We start from the raw sequence: 12,524 nt of genomic DNA, 5'->3' as shown, positions 1-12,524 counted from the left end.
ATGGCTATACCAAAGAAAACAGAGAGTTAGTATAAATGGAGTCAAGTCAGAGTGGGAAAATGTTGTAAGTGGGGTGCCTCAGGGCTCTGTCCTGGGACCTCTGTTGTTTATAATATATATAAATGATTTAGATTCAGGTTTGAGTAGCAACATTTGCAAATTTGCCGATGATACGAAAATCGGTAGGGGAATTAATTCGGAGGAGGACTCACTATCACTTCAAGTTGATCTAGATAGAGTTTTGAAATGGTCGAAGGATTGGCAGATGCAGTTTAATGCTGATAAATGTAAAGTTCTGAGGTTAGGTAATGATGATAGGGTTACAAGATACGAGCTAGATGGTGTTGAGATTGCGAAGTCGAATTGCGAAAGGGATCTGAGAGTTATGATTAGCAAGAATTTAAAACAAAAGGATCAATGCATAAATGTTCGTAATAAGGCAAATCGGACACTTGGATTTATTAATCGCAGCGTTAATAACAAGACACCTGGTGTGGTTCTCAAGCTATATCTTGCTCTAGTTAGGCCCCATTTAGATTATGCAGTTCAGTTTTGGTCGCCATATTATAGAATGGATATAAATTCACTTGAACGTGTCCAGCGTAGGATGACTAAGTTAATTCCCCAAATTAGAAATCTTTCATATGAAGTTTAACAAAGCTTAATTAACAAAGCTTAAGTTGCATTCACTGGAAAGGCGAAGAGTTAGGGGTGACATGATAGAGGTTTACAAGTGGGTGAATGGACATAACAAAGGGGATATTAATAGGGTATTAAAAGTATCAACACAAGACAGAACACGAAACAATGGGTATAAATTGGATAAGTTTAGATTTAGGAAAGACTTGGGTAAATACTGGTTCAGTAACAGGGTTGTTGATTTGTGGAACCAATTGCCGCGTAACATTGTGGAGGTGGGGTCCCTCGATTGTTTCAAGCATGGGTTGGACATGTATATGAGTGGGATTGGGTGGTTATAAATAGGAGCTGCCTCGTATGGGCCAACAGGCCTTCTGCAGTTGCCTTTGTTCTTATGTTCTTATGTGAAGGATTGGCGAGACATCTGGAACAAACCCTGATGTGGTAAGGGCAGCTCAAGGCACCAGCTACAAGGGAAGACATCTTTACAGCAAATGACCCAGGGAACCACCATACTTATACTCGGCTTTCAATTTGCATTAGACTTGTACTCGGCTGTCAATTTGTTTGTAATCTCTTGGATTGTAAAAACGTTGTAGATAATTTATCTTTTGGTGTGTGGTTTGGTCATCATCCTTTTTGTTACACCCTCAGTTGCCATTGTATTTCCACTCTAAATTATTAGCCCTTCTGATATTTCCATTATAAACACCAACCAGTAATTGACGCTCTTCTATTTTTTCCAACACAATATTAGGTCACCATTTTCCACTGTGTTAAATATGTTCCACTAATTACATAAGAATTTAGATATATTGTAGGTTTAAAAATAATATCATTGTAATTCTTTATTGTAAGTAATTACATCAAATGCCCCCACATATGCTGCAATTTACAAAACACTTGAAATGACTACAAAATAAAGGTGTGGTCCACATGAACAGCAAAATATGTATCCACTATATTTAAACAGGCAGGTAATAGATTCTGGTTCAAAGTCAGGCACTGAGATTAGTTAATCACTCAGTGCTGCCATATTTTGAATCCAGTGTGTAAATTCTAGTTATGATTGAATAACATGGTATGAATTTTCAATATGATAGTATTGTTTATATATTTAAGCCTGCAAATATAGCTATATCGTACAATATATCTGTAAATGACATATTGCAGTCAATGCATCTATATAATTTTTGGGTATTAATTGTAGCTAAACAGTGTCATAATAAGTACCTTTCCCTACATCACAGAAAATTTTGTGCACAGACATGACTAGATTTAACTATCACAAACAAATAATTGGCATGCATCATGTCCAGTGCAATTCACACAAAGTTCCTTTAATTGTACAGTACCTACAGAACATCTAAAAGATTACTTAATTTCTTTAATTCTCACAATGTCATCCTGCAAATGAAAAATAAAAGTTTTGGGCTAAACAAAATTTTGAAATGTGTTTTGGATTCTGTCACATATAAAACAAATTTGAGTAAATACAGTACTGTATATTTGTGCTGATATGTGCTTCAGTCCTTAATGCAACTGGGGCTTGTAGGCATATTGGCTCGGGACACAATGAATGACAAAAGAAAAAAAATTATGTGTATAAATTACACTGTTCTATACTTTCCTAATGTTATAATTATTAGTCTTAGATTTAACAATTTTTGGCATAAGTGGCAAATTAAACATATCATGGTGCCATCTCAGCCTATTCTTGACAATACAGCACGGTATTTAAAAACGTTTATAACATTTTAAAATTTGTCCCTATATTTAGATAAAATTCTTAAATCCAAAGCATTTACAAAGTTTAATGTAGTCACTATTTGTTTAAATGGAATATAATTTCAATATTTTGTTATTCAAATAGTCAATATATACTGTATTAAAATTCAATACTGTAGTGTGACACAATGGGTGACATGCACTCATGTCAAAGTTATGAGATACCCAAAGGTTAACTCATGTCATGAAGTTAACTTGACCTCACTCAAGTTAAGGCCAACACTGTTAGGGTGAGTGCTTGGACAGCCTTACCATTGGGTAGGGGGCCTTGATAAGCTGAAGGCTACCAATCTAACAATGGTAAATAGAGAGAGAAAAAAAGTGCCGAGACTTCCTGAGCATTTTGTCCCACCAAACCAAAATATAAACATCAATTAATTAACAGCTGACTTCAATGACAACTTGGCAATGTAGCACTCATTTTGCCAATAAGGCATTTATTTATTTAATTTATTTATTCACCTCAACTGCTGGAGAAGAAAAGTACAATACAGTCATATTAAGAATGTCATATGACAATATGTTCATATGCAACAAATGCAGCATCAATAACATACCCATGTCTCTTAAAATATAAATTCAATTCATACAATTTGGTATTATCAACATATTCTCTCGTTCTTCACAGGAAAGAGGAGCTTTGTGACATATCAAACATTAGATTCACTGCAAAATGACAGCAAACTTCTCTTAATATTTGTTCACTGATCCTAATCTGTATTCACATGTGTAACATTTGCCACTACTTCAGTCAAAGATAGTTTGTTCCTTTATAAACCATGCAGTTTACAGATTTATTCTATAACAAATAAGATTATACTGCACTGGAAACAAATTTAAATGAATCACAGTAATAAATACAGGTATAAGAATATCCTGTATACTTAGATCCAAGATCTTGCTAGTCTAGATGAATGCATTAAATTTGTGATGAGAATACTGTACTCTAGCCAACAGTTTATGCAAATGAATATTTAATTGGACTTACAACACAATGTAAATTTCTTTTTTAGAAAACTGACATATTATTTTTAAAACATTTAATCGAGCTAACAAATTTAAATTCTAATTTTGTATGTGCTGATCTTGCTACAACAGCTTGACATTTTCTTTATTAATATACAGTAGTCATCTATGAGGCAAAAGTACTACTAAAAATAAGCTTAAATGTTAGGAAAATTAAATTCCATGACAGCATGTGTAACATTTGTAATCAAGTTTCACATTCTCGATACTGTTCTTAAATTTTCCTGCAATGCTAATGACTATGAACCCCAGTGATTATGTGGGGGTTATCATCATACTGGCATCGAAGAAAAACTACTGTATATTCTTCATTTTATGTAACTTGGCACTTCACTTCAAAAGTTTTAAAAAAGCTAACATCAGAGCTTTGGTAATGATATTCTGTATAAATATGCAAAATGTAACTTGTTTTACTGAATACAGGTTTATGGATTTTCATTGTATTTTAATTGTTCAAGTACCAAAGATATGGTCTATATCATTAAAGCCTATGTCTAATAGAACAGTACTCATTTTCCGTTAAAAGTTTGCAAAAACACATTCAAAACATTTTGAAAGCCTACTACTACCTGTCAAACTAACAATGAATGAAATCAATGCTTACACTTTTACAGCATAGCAAAATTAAAATTCTGGCAAACCTTTTTAAATAGCAGTGAATTTTATCTATCGCATAAAAATAATGATGATAATGATGAGATGACAGACATCATCTGCGACATGAGATGTCTCGCCATAGGTTGAGTAACGTACTCAACCTATGTCTTCAAGGGATAACCTGGTTAATATTTGCACTTGTGATGTTTACATCCAGAAAAGTTATCCTTCTGAAAGTGACTTCTTGTATAAATAAGATTGTAAAACTGGAAATTTATAAACTTGGGCTGTTAAAAGTATTCAAAAATAGTACAAAATTTAATTTCTATCATTTTAGTCATTAGATATTTTTTTGTGTGAGGTTTGGAATTTATTCCAAATTCTTTTGTCCTACCACAGGGTTAGAAACTGGTGCCCTTGGTTGCATGTGAAATGGCATAGACAACTACACTACAAAACCCAAAATTCCTCAGCTTTTAACATGTTACATACCAAGACTGCTTTTGTAACAAGGACATAGTCTTGTCATATAGTTTATTAATTCAGAAGCTCACAGTGTTTGGGCAATTCTTGGAAGAAATTTACTCAAATACAAAATAATGATACTGTAATATTTAAAAGTAGAAATTTTGGCGAAAAAGACAGAAAGCATATTTAAGACGTTAAGACGGGCAATCAACAAATCATTTTAAATTGAACTTTACAAATAATAATATTTAACTGCAGTATGGTGTAACCTCTAAAATTGAGATCTCTCTCAAAATGTATACATGACAAAAAATAGTCTTCATATCAGAATACATTTAAAATTCAGATTTTAATTTTGATTAGTGCAAATACTGCCCAGATTGAATATACATTTGTCAGTAATTTCTTGCAGATGATATTTATTAATTTTTGTGCAATTCTTGTGTTAAGTAGAAAAAAATAATATAATCTTTCACCTGTGCTGGCAATGTTTACTCAAGAATTTGTATGCATTTTTCAAAATTTAAAAAAGTTTAGTCATAGTATTTTCTATGCCCAAGCTGGGTATTTGGTTATATATCACATGTTTAACAATTTGCCCCACCACCCACCCACACAACATTCTCTCCCTCTGTCTCTCCAACACTCATACTACCACACAATTCAAAGTACAGTATTATAATGTGCTCAATAATTGTATTAATAAATTTAAGTACAGTACTCATTCTTTTTATTTTGATTGAAAGTTTTAGATTATGTCCTGCAATTAGGTAATTATATTTCAATAAATGAGAACTCTTACTTTTCAAATACCAGTACAGTACAATAAAGATTTGAGTAACATTCACATTTGTTACAACAACACTGGATTGATTCTCCATAGTCTAGAAGATAACTCGTATGATTGCATTAAACAACACTAAGTGAAGTTCCTTTCAAAGGGTTTAACTCGAGTGACGTAGTGAGCACTTGTTTCCTCCCAACACGCTGGGAGGGAAATATATTGGAAACATGTAAATACTGAAGTTTTCTATTGGTAAACTACTTTTTTATAAGTATTATTCCCTTGGAATGTTTAAGGACTGAAACCTAACATGATAAATTCTGATACAATACTGTTTTTACTGGCACCTTACACACACAACAATGAAGCAGACTATCAATATCAATTCAATATGCAGTACCAAAAAATAAATATTGATATTATTAATTGTGCATAGCCTAGTCATGGCCTTAATTAAATACATGACTGCACATTACTGATAATAGAATCTGAGCTCATGAAAATCGCTTCAATTTTTAAGTAATAAAATAATAAATAATTGCTATATATAGAATATACCGTACTACTAAAATATGTACGTACCAGTATGCATGCATGTATGTATGTGTGCACATGCATGCATGTATATTACATAAATATATTTTATTTTTCACTCGTACAATGATGTGTATTCATGGGAAAACCTGTCTTCAAGCCAAATACCTGTAGTGTAATTAAACCATCAAAACAATGCTAACTATCATACATGTGTTTGTATGAACCAAGAATCAAAATGTCAAACTGTTTTGTTTAGATTTGTTAGAACCTTCATAAATGTACGTCTTAGTATGGAGGGACAGAGGAACGAGGACGGGCTACGTGAGCAATTAACCGCTACATGAAAATGGATGTCATATTTGTTTAGTCTGCAATATTTTGATTTTGTTAGGTGTTGTAATGACTAGTCAAATTTAACATTAAAATACAGTATATAAAAATAAGATATGGCAGTAACTATTAGTCATCAAAGGCACCAAAAAGAGAAGACTGAAGAAAAAATGACTACTTAATAGCTAAAATTCAAAGTACATATAGCATTACCAAACATCTAGTGCGTATGTATTCATTTACATTAGGAATGTTCCTAGGCTATTTGAGCTTAATATATCTCAAACCACTTTAGTGATAAAATATACACTTTAAAATAACATTTCACAAAATTTTAACGAATTTATAAATATTTATTATTGTTTTATAATGCTTGTAGTTGTGTATGAATATTAAATAAAACAAAAACACAATGGAGTCTAGCATCTAAAACAAAAACCAAGATTGAAAAACATGCAAAATCTAAGGTTTTAAAAGAACTGTATTGTACTGCATTAAATGAAAAAAATTAAACAAAAATGTACCATCAATACAAATAATTTTAGTACAAGTACTTTATTTTTCTTGTAATGTCAGAAAAATTTAGGATTTAAAAGAAAATGGCTCGTATCACTCAAAATCCCATGCATACTTCTGTGTAATCTCAATAGAATGGACTACTATACATAATCCAAGTCATACAATGTTTAAAACACGATAAAAGTTACTGAACTTCAATTGTGTATCCAGGTGAACCTTGTTTAACATTGCCCTAGTTAATGCCATTTTGTTTTTACATTAGAAAAAATAAATATATAAATTTAACATCAGGTAGGCAAAACGAGTTCTCCTTAAGTATGTCAACATAAGAGTGAGAAAATGGTGTGTAAACCTATAATACTTGTAGAAAACAAAGTACAGTACAGTATATGAATGCTAACTTAAATAGTCTGCAAACAGCATTTATACTGTAATAATAGTATAAATAATAGAACAAAACACAGTATTTTTCATGGTTTTTGTCAAGATTTGCCACATTTGATGTGAAATTGTTTAGTTAGCTCACACAGTTGGTTTTGAAGAAGTTGATGAAGATGACATACAGGAAATACTTGATTCACACACACACACAGCCAATGAGGAACTGATTCTGCTTGGCAAAATGTGAGCAGAAGTGAAGAAGACACTCAGTCTGAGACAACACAAGTTAAAAAAAGAATATTTTTAATCAAAAGTTTTCCATGCACTTGACAAACTCTCAGCTGCCATAACTGAAAATGATCCTGACAGAACGTAGCTGTACAGTATGCAAGAATTGACAATTTAGTATTGACTGTTACAAGGAAATTCATAAACAGAAGAAAAAACCTGCCATTCAGAGGACATTAGATGTTTTAGTCAAGAAAAAAGATCAGCAGAAGAAAGAAGACAATAAAGGACAGAAGAAGAATACAACCTGCCATGATGAGGATCAAGAAGATGAAAAGGGCAAAAAAAATGAACATAAAGAAGAGAACAATAATAATGATGATCATGAACAGAAAGATGTGCAGATTACATTTGAACCAGATGAACCAAAGCACATGCTTCAATCAGACAAATAATCCCACAACGGCCACACCACTCACCCTACATATTAGTAGTAATAAACAATTTATTGTGTTGGAGGACAGGCAGCCAGTGTATATACACATGCTAAGCTTATGTCGTAGTTTCCCCCTTAATGGTCAAATTACTGATCCTCCCCAGGACACAACCCCACAACTAGCTAACTCCTGGGTGCCAATTTACTGCTAGGTGAACAAGGGCATTAGGTGATAGAAAGTGCACCCAACCATTCCTGTCCCACCCAGGAGTCATTTAAGTCAAGTCCTAAATATGGTATTGTAACATTTTATAAATGAAGTTTACAATTAAATCATGTTTTTGTTTAATTTTACTACCTTTTTGAACAATACCAAAATGCTATGGTGAGAAAATGACCAATCATCATCTTTCTTAATACCCTAGGGATGTAACCCTTGTTTATATCACTTCGGTTTCACTTAATGTGATTTCAGTTAAAGCCACAGTTTTCAAGAACCTAATCCTGACATTAAATACATACATGTGAACCTCATTTAATTTTGTTTTACTCCAAATTATATCAATTGTATATGCACACATTAATAATATTCAAAGTGGAGAAGTTACTAAAATTCTCTATATTTGTCTTTTATCTTTGTCTCACTTATATAAAAATGATGAAAACTATTTTTCAATAGTCAACACACTGATCCCCCAACACACTATCGGAATACAATTCAATTTTGAAATGAGTGCCGACTTGCACAGACACTTGGTCAAAAGTTCTCTCTTTGTTCACAGAATTGTAGATTGTTGGAACAATTTATGAGAGGTGGTCATGAATGCCAAAACCATCAGCAGTTTCAATGCATCATATAACAAAGATTATAAGGAACCTAGGGTATGGAAAGGGGTTGAAGACCTTAAGGAGAAAGATCTAGGGGTGGTTTTTGTAAGCTGCCATCAAGAACACTGTAAGAGGAGCTTAAGCAAGACCTTGCCAATTTCAGAATCAGTTAAATTCTTGTACAGTACGGAAAAGTGCTAACAAAATTCATGACATTCCACAGACCCTAATGATAAAATGCAGCATTTGTGTGGTGAAGAAGAGGAGGAGGAGGAAGAAGAAGAAAAGGCAAAACGCTTACCACTTGTTGAATTTGTAATAACCACTCTAAGTCAACATGTCAGGATATCAACAAAACATAATTGATAATAATGAACCAGCAAGACTTGACCCGATATTCACTCTGAACTAGTCAGACGCAAGGGAAGCCAATTTGGAAGCTCCTCTGGGAATTAGTATAAGTATATGGTGGAAGTAGGAATGAACTGTTCTGGGAAGAGATCAGGAGGTAAAGACTGGCATGCTGAGGGTGAAAATATGAATAGACGAGATAATTTATATTAGGAATAACATAGGAAACAAAAAACTCAAGTGAGAAGACTGTTCAAGACAGGATGGACTACCTTACATACAAAGTATCAAGAAGCAGTCAAGTTTTTGCCTTATATTTATGTTGTTTTGATGTAGTTCCAAGGATCAACATCCATGTGGCTCAGTCTCTGACCAGGGGCCAGATTCACGGAGCAGTTGAGCAAGTACTTACGAACGTGTACATCTTTCCTCAATCTTTGACAGCTTTGGTTACATTTATTGAACAGTTTACAAGCATTGAACCTTCCCAATCAACTGTTGTTATTTTTATAAACAGGCACCTGGTGTTTCAGAGCTCAATAACTGTTTAATAATTATAAACAAAGCCACCAGATTTAAAATAGATGCATAGGTTTATAAGTGCTTGCATAACTGCTTCGTGAATCCGGCCCCAGGCCTCTGTTATTGTTTGCCAGGAGAGTGCCCTTCCTTATCATCATCATGTAATTGTACTTCTGGGGGTTCCCTCTCTTCTCTGTTTACAGACAGGTTTAGTGGGGTTGTGCACTGCATGACAGCTACTGGAAACCAACTCGTTATCCTTTGCTACAGATGACATGCGTTTGTATGGTCAGGTGTCGAGCATTTTTTTCTTGAATAAAGTGTTCGAGTGTTGAATTCTTCAAGTTCAAAGCCGTTCGACTACTGAGGTATCACTATATATGTAAATGATCTCCCAGAGGGAATAGACTCCATCCTCTTATGTTTGTTGACACAAATATTATGAGGAGGATTAAAATGATGGAAGATTTCAAGATATTACAAGATGAACTGGACAAACTGAAAGATGGTAGAAGTGTCTAGTTGTCTATTAATTTAACTCAAGCAAATGCAAAATAATGAAGTATGCAGGAAACATGAAGCTGAACACAATACAATATGGTAGGTTGGCAAACATAACACTAAGTTACTGGAATATAGAGGAGTCAGGGAAGACATAATTACTACATAAAAATACTCTGGGAAAGAGACAGGCAAACTATTTGAGATGGGTAGTAAATAAGGGGACACAGGTGAAAACGAAGTCCTTAAATGGGCCCAACACTCACAAAATAAAAACAACTCATAATAGTAATGTAAACAAATCTGATGTTCTAAGAAGTGAAATGGTGGTGGTATACTTCATATGCAGCTTCAAATGCCAGAGTCCATAAGTTGATAGCCAGGACTCAGGGGCTGAAGTTGAGCCCTAGCAAACACAAAGAGGCGATTGAAGAAGGCTTCAAACATTTGATGGGGGAACACTTTTTTGAGACACCCACGAATGGTACAACTGGGAATGTTAAGACAAAGAACTCAGAAGAAATGGAAGATAAGTTTGCCAACAAATACTGTACAACACTATTTGGACAAATTAAATTGTGAAAAAAATGGAAAAATCAAGTGACAAATAGATCTAGTATTTACAGCATACCCAAGTGTAGCTACAGGGAGAGAGCCATGCTCATGGTGTCCTATCTTCCCTATAATCTTTGTCCAATGATGCTTTAAAGCTTTTAATGGTTTGCACACATCACCCTCTCATCTTTATTATTCCCTCCACCTACCACTCCATTTGCGAGAGTGTACAGTTTGTATGCATGTTTTTTGGCACCTATATTTTCTCGGCTTGAATTTACAGCTCTTGTTTTCAATGTGGCAAATACAAAAATTCATCCCTATCAATTTTGTACATGGTGATCTTCTCACTTCTTTTTCTTTGGCCCACTAGTGTGGACATTAGTGTACATGAGGGTAAGTTATATTGATGCAAAACTAAACAGGTCACAGCAGGACAAAACTGTGCATAAATGGTGTTGGCTCCTGTGTTCAGGGATGTCTGGCAAAGTAGTCAATTATCCTTAAATGTTGATGACAAATTTATTAGTAAATAAAAAGTTGCATGAAAATATTTGTAATGAAAACTACAAAAATAGGGAAAATATGAACTGCAATACAACGCATTATTTTTTTTGCTTACAAATGCATGGCAGTTATAGCATGTGGAGTTTGCATGTGATTTGGAGTGTTGAGGGGTGTTTTCTTTCAAATAAACTTGTAAAAGCTTTAGAATTTGGGGCATTTTTTTAATTTATAATTTTTTAATTTACATGCTTAACTGTAATATGTCTGGAATATCAAAATATTGTATGACAATAACAGTAAAACTTAAATCTGTAATTGCAAAGAGTAGAAATATTGTGCATCACAGAAGCATTGATTTTGACATCTTCCAGACAGTTGTTCCATACAAGTTGTTCCCTTTGTTATATAAGTGATGGAGATTATAACAAACAAATATATATTTGTGTGAATGTACAGTATGTATGTATATGCAGTACGTATGTATTGTAATAATGATTATCAGAGAATGAATATAACAAATGCAAAAATTAAAAATCTTCCCAATAAAGTCTCCATTGACACCCTTAAACTATCACCTTTCTTCTGGAAATTTCAAGTATCTGCCACAAAATTTAAATTAAAGTAATGCTTATTACTGCTGAATTCAGTTCTCCTATTACAACTTAACTTTGTATTATTGTCACTCATTGAACATCAGCCTGTGCTTTGCACATCAGGAAACTTTAGCATTTTGTGCAGCACCTGCGAAGCATCTTGCATTCAGGAACTGATGCAGGTCACAAGACAAACTCTGATACAAACCTGTAACTTCTTCTCAAATATGTATAAAAATAGTTTCATTCATAGCTTGTGTTAGTAAACCATCTTAAAGCTTGTGATTATCATGAATGTGTTTTAAATATTTTAAATGTCAACACTTATGTTAATACACCTAAATCTATTATATAATATATTAAAGATAAATATTTAGACAAAAAATATGTAATATAATATTCAAAATATTTAGCCATGATTTTAAACACTATCATTTTTGGGTTAATAAACTAATATATCTCAAGCCACTTTCAAAACAACCTTCAAATATTTTCATCATAATGGCCACATTTACAATTTATGATTTTTTAACTAAATCTATTTTGCAGTTTCCAAATACTGGGAGTTATGAATATTACACACTCAGGAAAGCTCACAGCTTGCAACATTGTAGTTGTCAACATAGCCAATGAAGCAAATAGATTATTAGCTAGGAATGACTGATCCTCAATTAAACAAATATTCATGACTGTAGCAATGTAGAACATCACTGATTGTAGACTAGTGCAGTAGCAAGTGAGATGACTGTGCGGTCCAACCATGTGACTGCTCGTGGAATGAGATATCCGCCATCATAATAACCAAGATGACCTCCATGTTCCGTTTCAATGTACAACGAATTCTTGTGGGTGTCTGGAAAAGGTACATTCAATGTATGTATTTCATCTTCCTATCATAACAACACCTCTTAATTAATGTTGCCATATTTTGCAT

General features: G+C 33.4%; 1 protein-coding gene across 1 annotated transcript in view; it reads right to left on the bottom strand.

The window, feature by feature from the left end:
• Nucleotides 1–1,474: 1,474 nt before the first annotated feature.
• The window catches only part of Hydr2 (abhydrolase domain-containing protein 2), a 50,097-nt gene continuing 39,047 nt past the window's right edge, over nt 1,475–12,524 (bottom strand). The window contains exon 7 of the mRNA XM_045750175.2: nt 1,475–12,443. Coding sequence (XP_045606131.1) covers nt 12,298–12,443 — 146 coding nt within the window. The 3' untranslated portion in view covers nt 1,475–12,297. The remainder of the gene's footprint in view (nt 12,444–12,524) is intronic.

This window comes from Procambarus clarkii, chromosome 5 (assembly GCF_040958095.1).
Source record: "Procambarus clarkii isolate CNS0578487 chromosome 5, FALCON_Pclarkii_2.0, whole genome shotgun sequence".
Classification (NCBI taxonomy): Eukaryota; Metazoa; Arthropoda; class Malacostraca; order Decapoda; family Cambaridae; genus Procambarus; species Procambarus clarkii.
This window is presented reverse-complemented; position numbering and strand designations above follow the sequence as displayed.